This window comes from Larimichthys crocea, chromosome IX, assembly GCF_000972845.2.
Source record: "Larimichthys crocea isolate SSNF chromosome IX, L_crocea_2.0, whole genome shotgun sequence".
NCBI classification, from domain to species: domain Eukaryota; kingdom Metazoa; phylum Chordata; class Actinopteri; family Sciaenidae; genus Larimichthys; species Larimichthys crocea.
The window spans coordinates 11,652,193-11,677,499 of NC_040019.1; the positions used below are offsets into that span (position 1 = coordinate 11,652,193).

Sequence of the window (25,307 nt, forward strand, 5' to 3'; positions counted from 1 at the left end):
ATAAAAATGTTTTTTAATGTTTCTCTATGTATTTTATTTTGCCAAAATAAAAATGAAATACATTAAAAAAAAAACCCATATAAAGTATAATGCTCTTATTTTGTCTGTGGCATAGTGATAATAAAGAATGTGCCTATGACATCCAATCCACTAAGATTGTATTTTCAGTATAATGTCTTCTCTCTGTGCTAGTATCCTTCCACCCCATTTATTCAATTCATTACAGTTCATTTGTGACATTACCACTAAAAGCCAGACAGAGTAATGAACTCACCAATCCATAATTGTATATTCACGCATCGTATGATATTAAAACTAAGCACCCTCATCATTAAATGCTTTGTTTTGGGTTTATATAGCATTTAACACACTTAAATTAAAGTTTAAAAATCTCGTGCTTAAAAAAAAACTTCATTTCCCAGAAATCTTGCGGTAGCCTCGCCGAGGTCATCAGGAAGCAGCTTTCGAAGCAGAGTTCGCTTATATTTATACCCAGCGTACACCGATGTACGCCCGGCTAGGCGGAGTCAGCAGCCGATTTATGAATTTGTCAACCTCTAGACAGGTTTGTTTTTGTAAGGCGGCAAAAGTGACACGCTTAATCAACATTAGCTATATCGCTAACGTATTAGATTAACAATTTTCTGTATCCTCCCGGTTTTGTCGTCTATCACGTGACCAGCCCTCGGCGAAGTCCTAACGGCTAACGTCTCTCTCTTTACTGACCGACCTCCGGCGTGTGTGCAGGTGAAACATAAGCGTCCTGCCCTCGACCCGTGAGCACAGGTAGGCTGAGCCGTGCTTAGACAATACCTTTGAACATACTCGTTTACACTTGCATGTTGAAACATATGGTGGAGTCGCTGCAGCTGCTTTAGGAGTAATGTTTTACTGTCCATTACATGCAATGGTTGAACCAAGTAGCTCGTGTGTCAGTGATAGTTATCCTTTGTTTGTATCATGTCAAAACAAATGCATAAACTACTGCTGCAGTGCAAACACAGGTAGTACTTATTGACTTGTTTCACCTCCGACCTGGTACCACTTCTTCATGAAGTACTTTGGACTTTTGAAACTTAGTCAAAGTACAAATAAGTTCAAGTCTGAAGTCTTACGTAAGCAAAATTTTAAAAAGTACTAGTATGAAAATATAATTAAAGTACCAATAAGTTTAAAGTAGCCATAAAGCAGAATGTTGCTTTCTGTTATTTAATTAAAATGACACATCACTTTAATGTTGTCAGTCTCTATTGCCTATAAATAATACCACACCTTGTAATTTGTTGATATTATGTTTGTATTATTAATATGAATCTGCAAACGTAATGAAAAAAAAAAAAAAAAAAAAGAAGCATAAAATGGAAACACTCGAGCAAAGTACCTTAAAGTAAATGCACTTGCTTACTTTAACAGAAGGAGTGAACATACTGTTACAAGCTATTACACCTGTCAGGATATATATATATATATATATATATATATATATATATATAATATATATATTATATATCAGGATATTGTTTGACATTCAGCTGTAGTGGCAATAGCTCAGTCCGTAGCAGTTTAGTTTGGGAACTGGAGGGTGGTTGGTTCAAGTCCAGCATGGTAGCCTCCTGGGCTATGCCGAGTTGGAGGGGGTCCCGCCATCCACTCCCATCTCTCCACATTTGCATGTATCAATCAAGTGTCTATTCTGCTCTAGTTTACTGTCACAAACATTCCTCGGAATCTGACTTTTTGCCTCGAAACATTTCAACGTTGACTTGCCCACTAAGTGTCTAATTACACAGTAACAACTGTAATCTGTTACTCATTTCTGTGAGGCTGCTGGGTCGACCCTGGGAAAAAAGACTAATGAGCTGACTAATATGTTACAGCTCTGTGCAGGCCAACAGGGTAATAAAGTCTATGTTCTTCCTGTATATATGCAGTATATTTAGCACGTCTAAATGTTTGTTATTTGTCAGTATGTCTTCATAGGAAAGAGTAGTTATAACTGTTGACAGATATATGATATTATTAACTGCAGCCATATGGCGATTTGTAAAAAAGTTTTGCTGTGGAGAGAAAGACTCCTCTGCTACTTGGTGCTGAATTGCATTTCATTATACTGACAGGTCTTTCTAATGTTTTACCTCTTTAAAGTTCTCTCAACATGGCACTGGCTGGAGTGAGAGTTCTCGAGCTGGCAGGCCTGGCTCCAGCACCATTCTGCGGCATGATACTGGCAGACTTTGGTGCCAAAGTGATCCGTGTGGACCGGACCAAAGTTGCAATGAATGTTGACACACAAGCACGAGGGAAACAATCTGTGGCCATCAACCTGAAGACATCTGAGGGTGTTGCACTGCTCAAGAAGCTCTGTGTCCGTTCTGATGTCGTCCTTGAGCCCTACCGTAAAGGTCAGAGCAGGAGCACTTATAAGAGCATGATGAGCTCTGTTATGAAGAAAGCTTAAAAGCAATAGTGGAGGAAGTATTCATTACTGAAGTAAAAGCACTAATACGTTCATAATTAGTAGCAATAAGTAAAAGCCTTGCATTCAAGGTCATACTTACATCTATGATTATTTTTCAACCTGGATGTTATTTTCCCATATTTTTATGTCAAAATCACTAATGGGACTACAGTATTTTTGCAGCCCCGTTAGTCATTTATAATTGTGTTTACATTAAATTATAGAAGTCCGTGTAAACAATTTGATTGATTGGATCATTAATCGTTGCTTAGGAGGGGAACCCTTTCATCTTAGATGTGATATAAACATACTTATTTTTTATTTGAATTACACTAGGGGAAACAATTTTTGTTGAGTTAGGTCTGACAGCTGTTTTTAACTAATTCTTGGGTGTGGAATCCAAAACTGTTCTCAGTTTTTCTCTATCACGTCAAGTTTTTGAACTATAGGATCCCTGTTTTCTTAAAAAATAGGAAAAATACTGTACTTAACAGATATGTGCTTGTTTTCACTAAACAAAAGTAACTGTCTGTGCAATGATCTTTTTGCTCTCGCCAAACCATGGGGATACCAAATGCCAACTTTCCACGTGTTCCTTTGGTCCACATCCGTAAACTCTCGACACACTGCTTGCACACTTTGTGAGGGGCCCATGGCTTGTCTTGATCACAGAGTTTTACTTTAAAATATGCAAAATATGCTTCTTTGATAAATGCACTGATGTTTGCCCTCTGACTTGGAATGGTGAAACTACCAAAAATATAGCAAAAGGAGTCAGGGTTGTTTAGGCATTTACGACGAGAAGTAGCAGGAGCAGACATGATCTGGAACAAAGGAAATATATACCTCTGTAAATAAAACACTAAGATGGAATAGTTACAAGCTTTGAAAACTACAAAAAACTGCATAAAACGAAATAGAACTTACAACGGTATGCCCATGGTAACAAGGTTAAGAGAAAAGCCAACACAAATCCTCTTAATTCCCACTATGCTAGCTTTCTGTTTGCAGATATTGATAGTACTGACCTATTGGGAGCTGCACACACCTCTCACTGCACTGTCTCAATCGTGACCGCACAAACAAGTAGCTGTAGATGAGTCCAATCGTAATCAGCCTGCACGTCTTACTACAGCTAATCAGTGGAATTTTGCTTATCTGGAGGGTAAGCTGTGGAGGAAAAACTTGACGTGTTAGAAAAAAAACTGACTGCAAAAATCTAACTCAACAGAAGTGTTATTTGCGATGTGATAATCAAAAAAAATAATTCAAGGATCAAAAGTTTTAAATTAAGGTTGTCGCTGCACACTGAATGTGAAGCCAGCATAAGCAGACTCTGATAAAGAAATATGATCGATGTTTTTGATGAATATGATTATAGATCGTATTATAGATTGACTTTCTTCTGACTGCACAGGCGTGATGGAGAAGCTGGGCCTCGGTCCCCAGGAGTTGATGAAGGAAAATCCTCGTTTGATCTACGCCCGCTTGACGGGGTACGGACAGAGTGGAGCTTACTCTAGCACAGCTGGGCATGACATCAACTTCCTTGCGATGTCAGGTAGTACACACATAAATGTGAATGTTTGTGGATTTAATGTCTACACACCTTACACTGCAGACTGATGGAATAGTATCACGTATTCGTGAAGATAAAAACGGAAGATGATTTATTAGTTTCTCTTTTTCTCTGTCTAATTGGAAGTTCATCTGTTTTTCATGACCTTTAACCAGATTTTCAGTCTGTAATGATCTCACAGTGTTGGTGCATGAAATCAACCTTTTATTTTCCATGATTCCAACTTCACAAACATGTAATCCAAATATATGAGTATTAGAGCTGACTGATATGACATTTATGAGACTGATACAGATTTTACAGGGGAAAAATTCACAGATTACTCACATGGCAACCAATGCAGTGATTTTTCTTAACAACCAGCTCTAGTTGGGAGCTGCTTCTTTTCACTTACTCTGTGCTGTTTGCAACTGTATTATGAATTATAAATATTAATTTTGTGGCCCCCTCACTTGGTAAACAATCAGTAGTGGGGCCTACATGTTTCCACATAGCACATTGCTCTAATCAAAGCTATGGAAATATGTGGTTTTCATCAAACAGTGACGAAATAAAAGATGTATGTATGTATGTATATATATGTATGTATGTATGTATATGTATGTGTATATATATATATATACACACACACACATATACTAACCTTGGATGAACAGAGAAAGGAGTTTGTCTGTCAAATGTGAGGTAGGAGCACATTATGAAAATTAAGGGAAAACTATTTCCTTCACAAAAGTTATTGGTTTGTACTTCAAATCAAAATACAGGGTTCATAAGTTGCACTTAATGTAATGTAGCACTCACATTACAAAATTACAGGTTTTCAGAGAGCCTTCTGCTATTTTTGACCAATATCACTAATAAATGTAATTACTTACACAGTCATCTAGGGGAATTTAATAGTGTGCAACATTTTCACTTTAATGGTCTTAAAAGCAGGCCTATTTAACGCTGCTTATTATTCTGCAGTATCTGTATTTTGCAGCAATCATGGAGGACCTAGCCCGAAAAAAGAAATAAGAGTAAAAAGGTGAGGCTGATACAAAAAAAAATACAAAAATATACCCTTACTAGACTCAGGAAAGAGCAGTGAAGGCTCAAGGTCAGAATGCCACAATGGGACGAGATTCAGCCCTCCAAAAAACAAACCGTGGTGAGATATACACAACACAACAGTGGCAATGTAACATAAAACAAGGTCTCATATGTATATGCCCAACCTATAGATATAAAAGATGTATCACTCATACGATCATGGTTGCTCAAAGCTCATAGGTGAACTTTATGAATATAAATTTTTTTTTAAAAACTATGTATTCCCAACTTTGTCTTAGTTACAGCAAACCTGAATCTGTTCTTATTGTAATGAGGCCACACTAAACAAACAAAAAAAAAACTACAGGTTTTTAAGAGATGTGTGTTGCTTTGTTTTAAGCTTTTATGTCTTCGTAAATGTGCCTGTATGCTTTAACCCATTATAAATCCACACAACAGTTGTTTTCCAATAATATCTAACTGTAATGAGTTTAACATGAGTGATTTGTTTGGGTAATTTGTTGCTGTAATGAAATAACTGCCATTTTAATTTGTTGTTGTTGTTGTTTTGATGCTTGTTGGTTACTCTGTAATGACATCAATGCAAATCAGAAACAGAAAATCCACCCGTCTAATGTCATTTTGCTTGACAGAGGAATGATAATTCGAACATGAGGCCAAATACAACAGGAGGGTCCAGCCTGGACTCAAAATATAGACTTGTTGTTAAAGTGACATTGGATAAATCTTACCACGGTCACTTTTTATATCTTATAACTGTGGAATCTAACGAAACATATATAATATTCAGAGCAGGGTACTGTCAGTAACTACGTCTACTTTTTGGGGGGGAATTGTTTTACCTCCTACAGTGATTTTGCACCCCCAAGAACTAGTAAAAAAGAAAAAGTGGGAACATAACTTGTGAGAACGTTGCTGTAACAAGCTTTTACATTTCTCAAGGCCCTTTGAATATTTGTCTGATAACAGAGTAGCAAAAGGACAAAGAAGCCAAAAGTTTGCAAAAGTTACCCACTGATTTTAAGCAACATTGTGTTGAAATTGTTTTTTTTTTTAGATTTAGTGTTACACCACTGTCATGAATACGCACACATGCATTTGTTATAATTACAATACTAAAGATTAAAAACTAGTGAGTTGACAACTTTGCTAACAGTCAAATACAAAGCAAAGGCAACAATGAAAGACATACCAGCCAGCTATTACTTACTAACAGCAAGAAGCCCAACTCAGTTCTGTCTTTCAGTGTTTTGTTTTTTTAACATTCTTTTTATTGAACATTTTCAAAATTATAACAGACCAGTACAGTGTTTACAGATTGTATGAGATATGTAGTAAATCCAGAATACACCGCAATGATCTCAAAGGTCCTTGTTAGGTCTTACAGTTCAGGTACCTTAACACTTTGTCAAACTTTGCTTTAATTAATTAATACATTAATACGAAATCTTTTCAGAGAAATATACCGTATTTTCTGGACTTTAAGCCGCTACCTTTTTTCTACGCTTTGAACCGGCTTATACAAAGATGCGGCTTTTCTATTGATTTTTATTTGATTTCTATTGAGCCGCCACGGGGCGCTCTAACAGGAAGTGCAAAAACGAGACAGACGGGAAGTCAGTGCAAAAAAGAACACGCTAGTTTTTATTTAGCACATGCAACACAACACACACAACAAATTATTAACAGCAAATTATTTTCACACCTTCACCCTCCCATCATGGAAAGCACACAAAGAAGTTCGTATGATGCAGCTTTTAAGTTGAAGGCCATCGATCTGGCTATCCAGGAAGGAAATAGAGCTGCTGCACGTAAGCTTGGCTTTAATGAATCCATGGTGAGACGTTGGAGACGGCAGCGGGAAGAACTCATTCAATGCCAAAAGACGATAGAAATAAACATTTAGCGGTACAAAATCTTTCTGGGTATCCGGTAAATATCTCATTTCTCAACCTGGATAACGGCGGCTTATAGTCTGGTGCGCCTTAGATATGTAATTTTTTATTTTTTTTAAACAAAGTTAGTGGGTGCGGCTTATATTCAGATGCACTCTACAGTCCGGAAAATACAGTAGTCTGATATCAAAGACTTCCACAGATGTATTGAAGGAGGTTCATCTCCTACCCATTTGTTCATAACAGCCTTTTGGCTCAACATAAGCAAAACATGTACAGTGTTCTTATGTGGTCTTAGTGATTCAGGGACATATCCCAATAAACATAATATTGGATTAGGCTGGAGTTGCTGCTTAATTATCACACTAATGTCATCACATACAAATTGCCAAAACTGTTGAATCTTTTCACATTCCCAAAGGCAGTGAAATCTTGTCCCTAAAATAGTCTTACATTTTGGGCAGTTTGGAGAGACCCCTGCTGTATATTTAGTATACATATATGGAGATATATAAACATTTTGTAAAATATTATATTGCATTTCATCCAGTGAGGAGACTCCTCGGTGCATCACATGACCCCCCATGTCTTTCAGTCTTTTATTTCACAAAGCTCTTGCCAACGACTAAAAGCCAGTCCCAAATTTAGTCTTGTCCTGCTGCTTCTTGCTTGGTCACTCTGTCCTTTTTTGTTTTCAGATTCCTCCTCAGTCGTTTTCACTCTACAATTATATACAGTACACATATACATATATACATATGCCCACTTGCCGAGCTCCAGTTCTGGCATGATATCAGCTAGGCTCCCTGTCAGCATTTTCCCGCTCCCTGCCACCTGAACAGTCCAAAATACCTGTGGTACAAATACTGACAGTCCCCTGATGCTCTGAGCTCACAGTTGAGGCAACCTGGCTAACAAACTGAGCTGCAGTTTACTTTACTTTCCACATGGAAATTCTACAAATTAAGGTTGAACATCAGAGGGAAAACCAGAAAACCTTTTCTCCTCATAAAGTATGATCCAGTTTACTAAAATTAGTGAAACAGTTTATGGGGTGAGGCTTAGTGCCACAATTCTGGCAGGTGATCTTACACAAAGCTACAAAAGGACAGATGTACAGGACGGAAAATGGGAATGACAGAGGCACAATTCACCCCATAACAAGTCAATGTGGCATTAAAGTTATTAACGTCTGTTATTTTATGGTTGAAAAGTTAAATTGTGTTGCTTTAACAGAGTAAGTAATTATTCTGTCGGCTTTTATTAAGTGCTATCAGAGCGACATGTTGAAAGAGAAACATTTCTGTTTGCACAGGCTGTTAACCTTTTCGCTTTGATATTTATTAGGTGGCATCACCTCCTAATTCAATCAGTTAACTAATTGATTGTCTTTCACTTTCAGAGCTCTATTTTCATCCTGTCGTTCTCCACTAGTGAAGCTGTCATTATATTCTGTGCAATAGGTCTTTTATCCCGGCTGGGCCGCAGCGGGGAGAAGCCATACGCTCCACTGAACCTTGTAGCAGACTTTGCAGGCGGCGGTCTCACCTGTGCTCTGGGGATAGTCCTAGCGCTGCTGGAGAGGACAAAATCAGGGAGAGGACAAGTCATTGATGCCAGCATGGTAAGCATATTGTTAGATCACCTGCTCAGTGCAGAGTGTGTGTGTGTGTGTGTTTTTCTTTCTTTTCTTTTTTTTTTTAAACATTCGCTTTCATTAATATGCCTAAGTACACATTTGATATTTTTGCACTAGCGTCAACAAAAAAGCGCAAGCAAATGACAATGGCGACTGTAGCCTGACACTATGGTTAGGGCACATTCAGACTATGCTAATGGAGACATAGTGCTGCAGGTACTGCTGAGAAGATGACATACGGTATAAAGCAGGTCATCCAGGTTGAAGACTCAGAGGTCAAATTTGTCATCACAGCACAACTAATTTTCTCCTGCGTCTCAATGTTTGCATATAAACAGATGAATTAGTAAAATGTATGTGAAATATATCACTTGCTGCAGTATATTTCTAGATGATGGTGCAGCTTTGAGTTCAGGATCAGATTTTATTTGGATAAGTGATGATTCGGACAGCCCTGAGCATAGTTATTTGAAAAGCACATCAAAGTCCTCTTATCCTGCTGTGCTTGATATCCACTGCTTGTTACAAAGCAGAACTGCTTTAATGAACTCCTTTAGGAGGTGAAGTTTTTAAACTCTATAAAAATAGTAGCTCAAAGTTTATATTTAAAATGTATAACAGTATATAACACACTGAAATGTATTTATTATTGTGACTCCAGCATTTCTTTAGATCAGTTAGCGCTCGACTCATTGAGCTACAGTGCAGGTCTAAATTGATACTTCAGTGATTTGTTACTTCTGTAAAGTTGAGGGACTATCATTCACTCCTCTGCCCAGTTACAGTAGAGAGTAGAGCAGCTACACTAAACTAAACAGCCTTATGTTTTCATGCATTTATTTACTTTCTGAGGAAAAAAAGACACACAGCTGGGTAAAAAGAAAATGTGCGTCGTGGTCATAGTTCAAAGATAAAAAACCTCACGCACCATGGAGCATGGGTGACTGCTGACATGCTTCAGCTAAGTCAGTCGCGCTTCAGGTAAGTGGAGGAGGTTGTTCCATTAAATCACTGAAGTTCAGGGGCCAGCCAGGGTTATTTTCTCACACTTTAGATTACAGAAGGCATGCTACAACTGTTTTCGCAGTTTGAGTAGATCTTACCTTTACAGGGAGAACGCACTGTGTTTATTTTCTCTTCATATTTTCATTGAATGTTGAGTGTGGGAGCTGTTTACTCTAGTCATTCAACAAAAGCTAAATCTGTTTTTATTTAGATCCAAGTAGTGCCTTATGATTCTTATAACTGTTTTGACTCATGGTGTTCTTCTTCGTTTGTCCCTGTTTTCTACTCTTCTATCACTGCATAGTCTGTTTTTCTTAGAAACACTCACAATATTTGGCTGGAGGTTTTATTTTTTCATGCTGTGTCTATACTACATCATGCCAGTAGTGACTCTGTGGCAGGGCATAAACATAAGTACCTCTCCAGAGATTAATTATAGACATGGAGAGTTGATGCCGCCTCACTGAGAATGTGCCTAGTAAAATATCGTGTGCTCTCAGCTATGTACTGTACATCATCAGAGTTACTGTCTGGTTTTGGGAGTCAAAATTACAACCAGTGGCCACTTTATTAAGTACAGCTATCCACCCATCTATCCATCCGTCCATTATCTGTACCCGCTTATCCTTATTACGGTTGCAGGGCATTAGAGCCGATCCCTATCTGAAATAGGGCAAGTCGTCAGTTCATCACAGGACTACAGCTACACAATCTATTGTAACTCAAGACAACAGCCCTGCCATAAATTCTACGTTTACAAAGTTTCTAATTTTCGGTTTTTGTGTTTTGCGTGTAAATTACTGAGGTCATAATTAAAGGTGCTGGAATTCATTATACTGAGACGTGTTTTCGTCCTCCATAACACACAATATTTAAAACACCTCTCAATATAATGCCGTCCACAAACACCAACACCACAATGCTAAAACATCTAAATCTGGACATTATGGCAGAACAGTTAATTAGATTTGACTGTACATTTAATCTGCTGTTATACAAGCCTGAGTCAGCTGTACATCAATCACAGTCTGTACAAAAAAAATCAATAGAGCAGGATATAATGCCAAAGTGCTGGCAAGCAGGATAGGAGGTACTTTAATGCCACATTTAATACTACATACTAAAGTTAATATGTATAGGATATTCACTATTGATTCGTCTCCTAATTATTTTCTTGATTATCTAATTAGTTGTTTGGTCTGGAAGACATCAGAGAACTGTGAATAAACTGAAATACATTTTCAGTACAGCCTGAACCAAGGATGCAAATGTCTCAGATTTTTTGTGCTGATTTGTTTTTTTTCTACAAAAGTAGTAGTGTACAAATATATAAAAAAGACATTTACACATAAATTTATATCTAGTCATTTAGCTGATGCTTTTAAATGTAAAAAAAAAAAAAATTAAAGTTTTGTTTCACAAATATTGCATTGAGATATATACCCTATATACTGGAACAATATTCTTAATATATAATATTATTAATTTATTCTTAATTATCATAATAATAATAATAATAATAAAATAAAAAAATAATAAAAAAGTATCTTCAACACTCAAATAAAATGTAATAATTTACAGTAAATAGACCTTTGAACCTTGAATCTACCTTAAAGTGAAAGCATATCTTCCTTGTGGAGAAACACCTGGTCGTGGTGAAGCTGGGTTGTCAGTGGGATATCATGTAATTGTGATGATTCTCGGTGTCAGTGTAGCCAGTCACAAGCCTGAACAGCCAGGACGCCATCTGCTTTCGAAACTATTAGTCGTGATTCAGGGCTGAGCAAACATTTTCAACTAATTTTCGCTCAGCACCAGTATAGCCCATTCAGGCAAATGCATGTAATCAATCATATTACTCTCCATTCATCCAGCCATCTTCAGTAACTGCTCATTCTTTTGAGGTGTTGTGTGGGCAGAGGACAAACCAGCATGCACAGCATTCAGTGTGGTGCATACAAGACTGAAACACTTACACACATTTATACTTAGATCCACACCTGTGGGCAATTTAGAGGTTATTTACTGGGGTATTTTTGAAATGGTTATAATGGAACTTTTTTTAGAATAATAATGAATGAAAACAATCACCACAATCTGCATCTAGGCTTAACTGTGCTTTATAATGAGTTATAATGAGCTCTGAAACTGTCACTGTACTGTGCTTGCTTCACTCTCGCTGCTCTCATAGGCTGGTTTTTCATCGCTGCAGGCAACTACTTGTTGTGAAAAAGCTCTAAACACCCGCTGAATACTACCTGCTCCGTAGCAGACAAATAGTCAACAACTAACGGACTGGAGAACTTAGTGAAGCATTTATCAGCTAAAGATTCAGATATTTCCCTCGGGTGTTGGTGGAGAAAACAAAGCTAAAGAGAGAGTCAATATTAGACTCATCAGTCTTATCAGACTCCAAATGAATGATAATTTTCCTCCATAACTGCTGGGTAATAAATAAGGAGCTGCTAACAAATTCACCAAATCAACAGGAGGTGATGTTGTGTCCATGTTGCGTTCACGTGTTTCCCCTCCAAATCCAATGTTTTCATTAGGGACCAGCTGTTTAAGACACACTGACATCTGCGTCAATGTGCAACACTTTGCATTGTCTTGTTCTGATCTCAAATTGCAGACGGTGAATTAAAGTGGTTGTAATGTAGCAACAGCAGGAGACAGTACTGCATGTTCATGAGGGAACAAGAGGGGGGTAATAAGACCAAAAAGTCTATTTACCATCAGTCTCTCTCTCTCTCATCCTACTGATTATGTTCCTATTTTGTGGGTTTCAAATTGTTCCAGCTGTGGAGTGACCACATGAATTCTTTTGACAAATTCTATTTATGTTAATGAAGAGCGACCTCTGAATGTTTATGAATGCATTTTTAGTTACTTGGGAAAAGCATCTTTCTATCACAGCATAAGGCATGCCTGCTAGACGCCGAAGAAAAAAAAAGTGTGTTTTTAAAAAAAAAACGTTCTATTCTTTAGTAACAGATAAATGTATTGTATTGTATTTCATGATCAAAGACTTTCAAGAGAAGAGAAAACATTCAAAGAGTTGGCCCAGCTTCCCCACAGACAGAAGTGACAGAACTTCTCTTCTACTGTGATTTGTCCCTGATGACTCACAGTGCTGCAATTTGGTAGAAAATAGTTGAACCGTTTTAACTCCGGTGTGACCACAGAACATTGTGTTTCTTCTTCAGATACTGAAACCCGCTTTTGCTGAACAAACCATTATTGTCTGTTCATATGAAAGAAGCAAGTCGCACACAGTTTAGTAAAGGTTACAGTGACTGAAATGATTGCACTCGGCTACAGTAGATAAGCTAATCTCCTGTGTAGCCTCTTTCGTGTACTGCAGCATGACATTATCCAGTTGTTCCCAGTATTTTTAAAGTGACTGTTTGCATCCCACCAAGGAAACTAAATCAAATGTTGTTGTTTTTTTTTTTTTAATGTTTGATCAAAAGTAATTTGATATTGATCAAAAGTAATTTATTCATTCAGCAACAGCAATAGTAGTAGCTTGTACACATACAGAGACTTAAGTACATTATGATTATGGGCAGCTGGGGGTTTATACAGTGAATGTCCAGTATACAGGAAGTAATGGCCACATTTGAATTTCATTGCATCTGCACAGCATTCAACCTTTTGAAAGGTTTTGCTTGACTGATCCTTAGATACATGTTGCAGATAAGTCAGCCATGAAAAATATGCATTCTTGAATTAGCATACAGTATATGTGATTGTGCACAGGAGGCTAGTTTGCAAATTAAGTGATTTTAAAATGAATTTGGAATAAATGAATAAACAAAAAATGAATACATGAATAACCTCAATAACAGAAACAGGTATGCTCTTCTGTTTGTCAAACACATGGTACTTTATATTCATTTAGGTGTCCTTTGTAGTTTCCATAATTATGCATCTAATATGAATACAAATATAGACCTTGTCCTTATGTTCTCCTTGTCCCTGTCACTGCCATCAGGTAGAAGGAGCAGCCTATGTCGGATCATTTGTGTGGAAATCTCGTAGCATTGGTATGTGGGACCGTTCCAGAGGAGAAAACATGTTGGACAGTGGAGCGCCCTTCTACGATACGTACGAGACTTCAGACGGAAAGCACATGGCTGTGGGTTCTGTTGAGCCGCAGTTCTACAGAGAGCTGCTTAAAGGTTCGTAATAACCAAATATAGACAGGAACCATTTTTCTAGACATAATAAGCCTCTAGGGTGGTTGTCATTTGTGTCACATGCGCCTGTGCCAAACCCCAGAGTAAACCAAGGCTGTATTCAAACTAGATCCATTGTGGTGAAACTGCAGGTTATTCCATTAATTTGAGTCAGGGTAGTACGTTTTGGCGGCAGCAACCCTGTGGTCATTTGCCTCAGTGCCTGATTTGGTCTGAATAAAGCCTGTGGCGCTGCAAAGGGCACTGCATGAAATAAAATACTCCTCCACGCACACTAACCTGTGGACAAAATGTGAAAGGCTGACATTAGGAAAAGCATATCAGGTAAGGTTGACACACTCACGCCTTCTCATACCATAAGCTACTGCGACCCTCTGAAAAGAAGCACAGCAGAAGCCATTTGTTATTTACACAAAGTTATACGGAGAAATAGCAATGATGCAGTAAAGCTGAAGCAAAGCTTCTACAGTTTTAAAGAACGTCTCTTTAAAAAGTTTCAAAACATGTAATTTGTCTGTTTGTCAGCTTTTATGTTGTATTTATTTTTGCATTACTAAAAATTCCAATACAATAAAAAGAATAAAACATAGTTACCTAGATTAATCAGAAATGTGCCAGTAATGCAACACAAAACAACATGCACTGTATATATTCACTGTACATATACTGCATGTATGACGAGATTTCAGCAACTACCGATCGTCTGGGGATTTCTCAATACAAAGCAGTTGCTTGAATGGCTGCTGACAAGCATACACCGCTTACTTTAAGAACACATCTAACCTGAAACAATGCTTATTCTCCCCCATAGTGAGACATATTGGTAATATAACAAATCTCTTTGCAACACAGAGAGAGCTTTTTAAAACATTGAGCAACAAGCATTAGCAACGAAAAGCTAGGAAAAAGACCCCCAGTCTCGACTGAGAGAAACCTTGAGAGAGTGGCTTGTGAGTCTAGTGTTTAGGGGATGGTTACAGATACACTGTAGATGTACAGCAGTTCAATCAGTTGTGATTTGACAGTTTGACCATTTGATTGACAGTTATGTTGAAAGATTAATGCATGTGTTAAACATTTCTGTTTGACATTTCTCCATTGCCTTACATAAGTCTCTTTTTCCCAGGCTTAGAGTTGGATGCTGGACAGTTGCCTTCTCAGATGAGCTTCAGCGATTGGCCAGAGCTGAGACGGCTCTTCACAGAGCGCTTTGCATCAAAAACTCAGGCAGAATGGTCAAAGATCTTTGATGGAACTGATGCCTGTGTTACACCTGTGTTGTCTTTCGAGCAGGTGAGCTCACACCCACATAACCGGGAAAGAGCTTCTTTCATCAAGGACTCCAGAGGGGATGAAAGCCCCCGGCCGGCCCCGGTTCTCTCCCGAACTCCTGCAGAGCCCTGCCTCACCCCGGATCCTGTTATTGGTGAACACACAGTAGAGGTCCTGGAGGAGTATGGCTTTACATCAGCAGAGATAGACCAGATGCAAGCAGCGGGGGTCGTAGAGTGTAATGCTGTCAAAGCAAAGTTGTAGAGGAATACAAGTCAAAAGCTTGTTTGAAAATCCAAGCTTATAACACAACATGTGCGTAAATGTGGGGCACAGCTAATTATGACTTGCACTGTGCTAATTGATTAGTTATTTGATTTAGACAAAGAGCTAAATAAGCTACGGAGCCTGCCATTCAAATCATGTCTAACACAACCACAAAAGGGAAAATAAGAAAAGGAAAATGGATTTTCTTAATGAGCTAGAAATTCAAACTGAGACGCTTAGAAAAAAAATGAAATACTTCTCCGTCTGTCCCCTTTTAATTCTCTCAGACTGTGAGCTACATGTTTTCAATGAAAGCGAGTGTGCCTGTCCCACACACTCACTTCAAGTGTGTAGGCGACCCTTGACGAGGTGGACTGCCATTCAGTGCACTCTCGGGGAACATGGATGCAGTTGGTCAATTGGTCACGGTTGTCAACTTCAATAGCCGCCCTTCTCTTTTTATACCTCCACTGCTGCCTTCTCAGTGTGCGAGTTTTTGAAAGGAAAAAGTCTCCTGCCTGTCAACCTGGTTTCAATGTGCCGAGAAAAATCAGCAGGACCAAAAATTGTTTTGGCCTCCAATTTTCTCAGTTTGGCTTGCTAATGTCCACTGACTGTACGCCCGCACCCACAGATGTCTGTAATAAACTGTAATTAAAAGTTGCTTTGCATATTTTTGGGCATTTTTGAACAACAACAAAAAAAAATCACCTTTGCAGCTCATTTAGATGTGGTGACAGATGCTTTACTTTAATTAATATTTTGTTGCCTTGAGCTCTAACGTTTATTTTTATCATGTATCTGGTGTTGAAATTCTATTTTTTGCATTGTCTGACAACACAAATGCGAGGTTATGTAAATGAGAACTCAATCGTCAATCCAGCTGCAAGAAAACGTATTACAGGTGGACACAAGCAGCAACACACAATATGTCCATATTTTTTTCTTCTCTCTTTTTAATTATTTAGGTAAGTCGTCTATAAATACAGGCACTATTCAAATTCACAACTGAAATTCAAGCTTCAGAGAAAAGATCTGCTCGGCAAAAATAGACGTGAGCTACTTTGGTTTTTGGAGAATGTTGAACAAGAATTACAGCTGCTCAAGCACACTGAAAGCGCTCCACAAGAGAGTTTAAGGGAATTTAAAATATAAATCATCACGTTAGTTATTTATGCCAGAAACATAAAACTAATGTGTGATTGCATAGTCTGAATATTGCAGCTTTATTCATGACAGTCCCTAGAGTGATGAAGTCTTTAACTAATCAGAAATTGTTTCATTGGTTTATTATTATTAAAGAGAAGAAAAAGTCCTGAAGGCAAAAAAAAAAAAAAAAAAAAAAGATTGTTGGGGATTTTTAATTTGTATACTCGTCATTATCATCTTGTACATTGTAATTTATGCAGTCCGTGTCACCTGTGCAGTAGTTATTCCATCACCTCACTGCAGCTCAGTGGTGCTGCTGGAGGTTTACATGATTAGCTATCAATGATTAAATGCTCAGGGTCTTCGGGGCAAGACGACTGATGATAATTGATGCACTTGATTCATGTAAATCGTATGCAGTATGTGTATGTCTTACAGATTTTTTCTAGTATTTGTAAGACCGCTCCAGATCGCCCCAAGTTGGATTATTGACATTCTTCTAATGCCAGAGGAGTAGCCAAAGGATATGCATGTAAATTTAAACTTTGGCTGTATAAAAGGTTTGTACAAATAACACAATAAAATGCAAGAATGTATGAAATATGAGGTTAATACTGTATGTTATCCCATTATGAACACATGATGTGAAGAAGAGTTGACTAGAAACAGCATAAGACAAACTGACTTTGGACTGACTTTGTAGCTGAATAATAATCCTGTAGATTTTGGGTAATAGGATACAGTGGAGATTATAGCTTCATTTCATTCTACATATATTCATGAGGCTATTTGTTTTAACGTGTCTAAGGTCAGCATCAAGAATTTCATGACATAAAAGGAACTGCCATCAGGACACTCAAATGTGGCTCTGAAATGAGCACAGAATGTAAAATAGATGAATAAAAAAGCACAGCTGCTACTTAGGTTTCAATTTTGAAGCAGCAGAGAGATGAAATGTCAGTTCTCTCACACACCCTGGTTTTCCACGGTTGCCAAGGTTTTAGATCTATCAGTCTCAGAGATGAGGTCAGTGGAATTTATGGAGCGCAAATCAGCAACAACAAAAGTTGTTACTCTGGATAATACACAGACTTCACTGTGGTTCATTGCAACTGCTTTTTACCAAAGATATCATTTAAATGGATACTGTTGAGAGAATGGACGGATTAACCCAGAAGGGGGTCCTGGGCCTACGAAAATAAGCTGCTAATCCAATTTCTCTCCCTCTCCGTCTGATGTGAAAGGTACTACCCTACTACTACTGACATTTAGTCATTTAGCTAAAGCTTTTATCAAAAACGACTCAAACGATCAAGGTGCAGTGCGACTAGGACGTATCAGTGCAGCAATAAGTACTGTGACGGTGCTAGAGGGGATAGATTTAGCATGTCCAGCTGTTGGTAGTGCAGGAACATGTGAAGAGGAAGATGCGAGTGACATTACTCTGAAATTACGTAGCAGTTTAGTACTCCCAGTTTCTGAGTGTAACACACTGTCATAAATATGGACAGTTATACACATGTATTTGTTATGATCATATTACTTATGGTGAAAAACAGCAAGTTGACTACTTTCGTAGCACAGCCAAACATCAACTCAAGACATAGCAGCCAGCTATTATTAGTAATCCAACAGCAAGAAGCTCAGCACTCAGCACATCCGTCTTCCAACCTTTAATTTCACAATGTTCTCGCCAATGACTAAAAGCCAAGTCCAAGATTTGCTCTCGTCTGGCAGCTTCTTTCTCTGTCACTCTGTCCTTTTCTTTTGATCCCTCCATCAACATCCTCTTCATGACCATTATGTCTGCAGAGGCTTTTTCAAGCAAAACTGTGACGTTATCTGCACTGGAATAAAAAAAAGAAAGTTTAAACAACAGGATGTTTGTGATTGGTTATTTTCTTGTCACTAAGCAACCTCCAGAAGCTATAGTGGTCCATAATGGCCTTTTAACACCTTTCTCACAGTGTCACAGCAGAAGAGGGTTACACAATTGTTATTAACCCTTTACAAAAGAGCTTTTTGCGTCTAACACAGTTGGTGGTTTTGTTCCCTCAGCCTCCTTGTGCTCGTGAATGTGTGATTGCAAACGCAGTTGTAGTATAAATCCTTAAGGCATGTTTGTATGTGAGGAATGTGTGCGGTGTGACTCCTAACATCTGACTCTCACCGTGCCAGGCCAAACGCAGGGCAGAGCATCGGACTATAAGCATGTAGCATAGGATTAGTGCAGGCTTCAAAGACAGCTTAATGTATTATAAGATGAATTGTGCACTAGTTTTCGGACTACTTAATCTCCATTAGGCAACAAGTATTCAGCCGTAATACATGGAGAATATTTGAAGATCTTAACCTCCAATATGTCGACACAGATTATCATAAGTAGGCTGATAGATAGATTTAAATGCAACTGAGGCAAATGATTATAACAATCCATTTAAATGGATGACATTTTCACTAGGAACTACTTTTTTGTAAGCTTTGTTAGCATTTTAGCAACATATCATGTGTCACTTGATTTGCTGCTTTCAGGCATCAGACTAAACCAGACTTTAACTGACTGCACACAGAGTCAATTTAAATACAGAGCAGTAGGTTACATAATCTGTTTTACTAATAAACCGGAGTTATGTAACATTTCTTTCCAGGCATTACTTCTGTTTTGAAACAAAGTTTTTGAGTCAACCAGGTATTTAAGTCTAAGACCTTTTCTAAATGAATCATATCAGATCATTTTGTCCATAAAATGACTGAAAGGATCAAAATCATTCATGCATCCAATGTACAAGTTCAGCTGATGACAGACAGTATGCTTGAATCTGCCATTCAGTGGCGCACATGGATGTGCATGTGCACTGGCTGTCAGTGTGCTGTCACATGTGTGTGCATGTGTTTGTGAACTCTGAACAATCTGAGAGGTATGAATCGTGCTTGTGTTTTCTTTTCATATGAATATTTTCTGGCAAACATTCAGGAAAGAAAGAGAAAATGACCTTTTCTTTCTGCTCCTTCCATCCTGACTGTACCAACCTTTCTCTTCCGATCATTACCCCTCCCCAGACATCACATGCATCATCACTTGATTAGCTTAAAGTGCTGCCGTAGTCGACCACAAAAGAGCCCTTGTGATTTCATGGTTTGGTGAAGAACTCGTCAAGTGGTTTGGGGGAGAGGGTAGATCCGTGCGTTATGAATATCTGAGGAGGCCAGTTAAGTAATTGCAGCCCTAAAATGACAAGTATGCTGTGAAAAGATAATAGAGGTATGACCACTCAAAACACTTTAAAATCCCAGGATACCCTCTAATTGCCTCTCAAGGATTCTGGTCACCAGGCTAAGAGCTCTCCGTGAGGCTGTACTTTAAGCATGGCGGTGTGTTAGTGTGCAAAATTCTAATATCAGCCTGCTGACATGCTCACACTGACAATGTTAACATGCTGTTAAGCTGTTAATCTTGCCAAAGTACAGCTGAGGATGATACAGCTGAAAATATTTGCAAGTAGTTAGTCATTAAATTTAGATGTTGCTAGAGTATGCCACATGCTACATCTGTGACATCATAACACCGCTATTTTTGTTTTGTTTTTTAATTATGTTTTCAAAAACTAAACTGACACTGACTAGCTTTTATCATTAACTATGATTTTCTGGCTGCTATCATCTATAAAGTGACACCCACACACTGAAATTTTGAAAAAAAATGTCATTAGAAGGAGGATTTCCTTGGCTAAACTTATTCGTGATTGGTCAACACATTCACAACTCTTTCACATTCCTGTCTGGTTACTGATTGGTCACTCTGGGGGAGAGGAATTGAGGTTGTGCAAAAGGTCGCTTCATTTGAGACATCTGAGTTTTAGAGGAAATTTCTAACCTTGCAGTGGCGCTAGACGACCGTTAATCTGTACCAAATTTCATGGCAATCCATCATGTTGCTGTTGAGATATTTCAGTCTGGACCAAAGTGTTGGGTTGGTCCACTGACCTTGCCACCTCTATAGTCACACAGCAACAGACATGAATATTAATAGTGGCGATGAAAATGGCAGTGCTAAGGCAATATTTGATCAAGGTGGGGTGATTTGATTTGGAGCAAAATGATTAACCTCTTTCACAATTAATGCAGGTCTGCCTATTTCTAATTTTGAAAGCTTTACACATCATCCAAAATGTTGTCCTGTCTTCGGCCTCCTAATGCAGGAAATCTTCTTATTAGTGGAATCCAGCCTTTTTAATTGTATACTACGCAAGAAGAATAACCTTTTGCCCTCAGACGGTATAGGCATCTATGAGTTTCATTTTCCTTTAGGGTCACTCAAACTGACAGAAATGTTATCATTTAAATGCTTTCACCTAAACTTAATCTTGTGCGCACTGTTTTGTGTTGCATTATATCGTCTTTATGTGATGTACTGGAATATCGTGTGTGTGCGTGTTTGTGAATCAAGCAGCAACTTTGAAATTTCCCTTGGAGCTCTCTGAAATGACTCTTGATCTTGAGCAGTTTTGGTATTCAGGTCAGTTCTAAAGACAGACTGAAACCTTTTAAAAATGATCATTATTATTCATGAATACACTCAGGTTTGAACGTTTTCATTGTTATATTCGAGTTCAAAAGTTCTGTCAGATTTAAGGGTGTAATTAAGAAGCTTTCAAATACAGTTGAACTAATCTATTTTTAAAGCGGCACAATAATTGTTGTCAGAGTTACAGATGATCTGAAGGATAAATCGATGCACAGGAAAGCAAAATCCTTCTTTCATTTCTCCTAGACACAAATGAGGTATTTTTGATACTAAGGTGAGACCAAAGGTTTTTTCTCCTGCTTCTCAAATTCAACTCAGGAGAAACAGTCACATATAATCTCATGTTTGATCAAAGCAAGACATCTCTATATGATCTAAAATAAGTCTATTTTCAGCTTCCTAAACAGGAGACCATGAGATCAAAGATGTGTCTCAGTTTTCTCATAGTTACCTCAGGATAAACAACCACATATAGCTCCTCTGTATCTTACTCTGAAAACTCTAAAAAGACGACATCTCTAAGTGATATTAAATAAGTCTAATTTAAGTCTGCCGAACATGGATCAGAGAAGCTCCATGAAACCTCATAAATAAAAATTTGAGTTGCTTGAGTATTTTGATTTTACGCGATTAGTTTTACACCACTACATTTCAAATTCTGTCTGTAATTATTGAGTGTGCCTGAAAGCGCACACTATATGTTATCCACCGCACTTCTTCCGCTTATTATTCTAACACCGTTTTTTTGGCTTGCTTCTCCTCCCAGAGTTTTTATTGCACACACACAAAACGGGTATCAAAACGTGCGGCTCGGCTGGGATCGGTGTGCTGTGACTTTTCCAAAAGTTTCGGTTTTGCCAAAAACCACCCCAAAAATGAATGGGTGTGTATTGCGAGAATTTTCGAGCGCTAGAGTGAGTGATGTCATTGCTAGGGTGGAGAGGGAGAGGAAAATTTGTTTAAAAATAAATTTGTAAACTGCGATTGTGGCCGCAAATGTCAAGCTACAGAAATCCTTTATAGCTAGAAACGTAGGAAAATTTGTCGTCTCACTCACATTCGCCTGCTAAAGCTGTAAGATATATAGTTTTGGCAGGAGACGCAAAGATGCGGCAGCAACACCCATCAACAGCTTCATGCCATGTTAAAAAGGCGGGAAATTTTCTGGAGGAAAATAGAAGTAACGTTTCTCTGAATTGCTGTAGATGGCACATTTCTTTATTTATCAACACAAAACAACTATGTAGACGTTCAGGAAGGGCTCAGGATGCTCAAAGTTAAGCCGGTTCAATGATTGGAAATACGGTTTGGCCAGAGATCCCTCCTGTTCGAGGGATGGTTTCAGCATTTTCAACTGACATTCTAACAGGTGCAGTAATTGTTCTGCTGATTAGGGTTGGTCCTGGTTGCTTGGCAACCTCAGCCTGCCTGAAGGAGGAGAGGGGGGAGGGGCCAGCAGGCAGAAGCCCAGCGGCGGCCATTTTAGCAGTTATTGGCACTTAATTTGAACTTGTCTGTCTAAAATGACAGACAGAGACAGCAGAGCAGCTAGCGTGTTAGCGCTAGCTGTAAAGACATGGTAATTGCTTACATTAGCGGCCAATGCTAAAATAGAAATTAAATACATGCTAACTGCTAACATGCTAATGTTACATGCTAACCGGAAACCAGTAGAGGAGGCCAAGCTTAAAAAGACCCTCATAAATAAATACCGTCAGAGGCAAGTTAAGTGACTGGCTTTACAGGTATAACGTTTATAACTGCCCCTTGTTAACCAGTATGCCCTCTTGTTCAGCAGTAGTGAATTTTCATGGTTTATTGACATGTTGTTACACCAATGATTCTAAATAAGTGGGTCATGGGTCCATTTTCAGTGGGTTGCAGATTCAGGCGTATATTCGTGTTGATGTGTCGTCTTTGTATTCAATGTTGCATTTTATAAAAATTCGGGAGAGTGTGTGATATCATGAATTTGGGTCACAATTTGATGACAAGGAAAATGTGGGTCCTGAGGCTTGGAAGCCACTACATTGTTTGTGTGATTTAATCAATACCTGAACTTGTGTATCAGTAGATAGCTAGATGCATACTAACCCTCTATGTATGAATGTGATCACTGTTACAATGTATGGCCTGGTTCACTCTTGTAAAATAGTATGCACAGTGGTATGCGTGTTGAATTAATGCAAAAAAAAATTGGGCTGCAGTTCATTCCCAGTTGGTTCTTATTTCTTTCATTTTAATCTCAATTTTCTCTTACCTTAGTCTCAAAGTCATCCTCATATTATCTCTATAGTTTTTCTCCCAAGGGTGGGGTTAGGAGCAATAATTCAGACTGAGAAGCAATTGAGATCTGTATTTCAACACATTAGTGCTACGACCAACTTTTTAGGAGCAATAAGCAAGACATGAATGAAATCAAAAAGATGCAATGGTGAGATCTCATCTATGACTGTCATTTACTACTTGAATTACTTTTTTATCAAACACAGAGAATGTCAAGGTGTCATTCTGCCTTTGATTTCCAGCAGCACTGATGTCGAGATAACCTTTAACAACATCAAGGAGCGGCTTTATGAGCCAATAGTGGAGAATGAGATTGTCTGCCTTCTATTAAGTGACACCGTTAGACACGGAGGAAAAAGATTTATTACATTTTTCAGGGGGGAATTATGAAGTGGACTTTGAGGACTGCTTCAGCAATGTTTGTAGAATACAATGCTGCAGTCATCCTAGCACAACATTGTTCTGGAGGTCAGTGTTTGATCCAGAATATCTCAGGAGGATGTGCTGCTGATGAGGAATTGTAATAACTTTGGTGATCCATATTTAGCACCATCCTCAAGTCAAAACTTTAATTTAATTAAATTTATTTTATGACTACATACAAAAAGTAATCATATTACCAGTATTAATACATACATTATGTTTTCACATGCTTAGAATGAAAATGCAAGCTAAAGAGTTTCACGAAACAGAGTGCAGAAATATCAAATCAGAACTCGCAAAAGAGAGTTGGTCTGCCACTCAACGTCATCGCTGCCCTCAGACTCACTTAAAAAAAAAAAAAAAAGTGGCAAATACGTCAAGCTCAAGTCTACCTGTAAAGCGAAAGAGGCTGTTAATGTATATCTGAATGGCAGACAGATTTTAAGTGCACCAAAAGCAGCTTTTCTCTCATTCTCTCTTTATTTTGATGTTTACACCCAGGAGAGTTGTTCTGTTGGGCTTGAAAGCATTATTAGTGTTATTTATTTCACAGATAAATGTATTTTTCAGCATGTCCACCATAGTGGTCTGTGTACCAGGACATTTGCTATTTCCATGTTTGTTGATGGGTTCTTGCATCTTCTAAATGCACAGATCAAACATCTGACGCATGTCTATGATCTGATGTTTTAATCCTTAGCATAATTTTTGGACTCTATATTTCATTTCCATTCATGTTGAGAATAGTAGAGGACTTTGAAACCGACTTAGAAAGCACATTTTGAAGCAGAATTATTCACCAGAAGGGTCTGACACTCAAAAAATCTCATGGTGGAAACAGAGATGGACAAAAAGCTGTGGTTGCATCATGCTGCAGCTTTACAGACGGGCTTGAAGGTAAAACCCAAAGGCTCATTCATTTCCTGTGATTGCATATGACAAACCTCTGTGCTGGGAGGCAGAAAGCATTCCTCAACTATTTGTATTATGGCATAGTCCAAAATGTTCAAGTAAACATGTGTGGAGAAGATTATTGTGTAGTGGTTAACACCCATCCAGTCCTGCAGTACTGGATGCATGTAATGTTAAAGCAATTAGACAGTTAATTGAATGTGACACTTTTCCCTCTTTTTTTCCTGTCGGTAGAACAAAACGAGCTGAGTGAAATGTTGACAGCTGCTGATGAGCTGAGAGTCAGCCAAGAGAGAGGTAGTTGTAGAAGAGTATTTTCATCCTTTACTTTTTTAAAGACACAATGCTACACCGTAAACAATACTGCAATACACGTAAAGGTCCTGCACTCAAAATTTGAATGGTTTATTGACGCTTGATCAAGGAGGATGGAGGATGTGTCAATACACTTCTCATACACATGACATAATGTCGCCCTAATTCTGAAGAAGCTGTCCTCTCTGGCTTGTTTATGCTGTATGCTCTCAGATTAGTAATTAGTTTTACATTGTATTGGTCTATAGCCCTATCCTCTGGTCTTAGTTACCAAAGTAATAGAACTGCTTTCCTACAGCTGCTCTGTACCTCAAGGAGAGAAGTCAG

The 25,307-nt window shown here is 38.3% G+C and overlaps 1 protein-coding gene across 1 annotated transcript; it reads left to right on the forward strand.

Moving 5' to 3' along the window:
- Positions 1–482: 482 nt before the first annotated feature.
- On the forward strand, positions 483–17,120 carry amacr (alpha-methylacyl-CoA racemase). The gene is made up of 6 exons (XM_010740331.3): positions 483–786; positions 2,146–2,402; positions 3,876–4,019; positions 8,449–8,609; positions 13,627–13,813; positions 14,958–17,120. The coding sequence occupies exons 2-6, from the start codon at positions 2,156–2,158 to the stop codon at positions 15,365–15,367; spliced, it is 1,149 nt and encodes a 382-aa protein (XP_010738633.2). The 5' UTR covers positions 483–786; positions 2,146–2,155; the 3' UTR covers positions 15,368–17,120.
- The last annotated feature ends 8,187 nt before the right edge of the window (positions 17,121–25,307 follow it).

Coding starts and splice junctions, on each gene's coding strand:
- amacr (XM_010740331.3), top strand. CDS start 2,156: ATGGCACTGGCTGGAGTGAGAGTTCTCGAGCTGGCAGGCCTGGCTCCA. Junction 4,020..8,448: donor CAACTTCCTTGCGATGTCAG/GTAGTACACACA, acceptor TCTGTGCAATAG/GTCTTTTATCCCGGCTGGGC. Junction 8,610..13,626: donor AAGTCATTGATGCCAGCATG/GTAAGCATATTG, acceptor CACTGCCATCAG/GTAGAAGGAGCAGCCTATGT.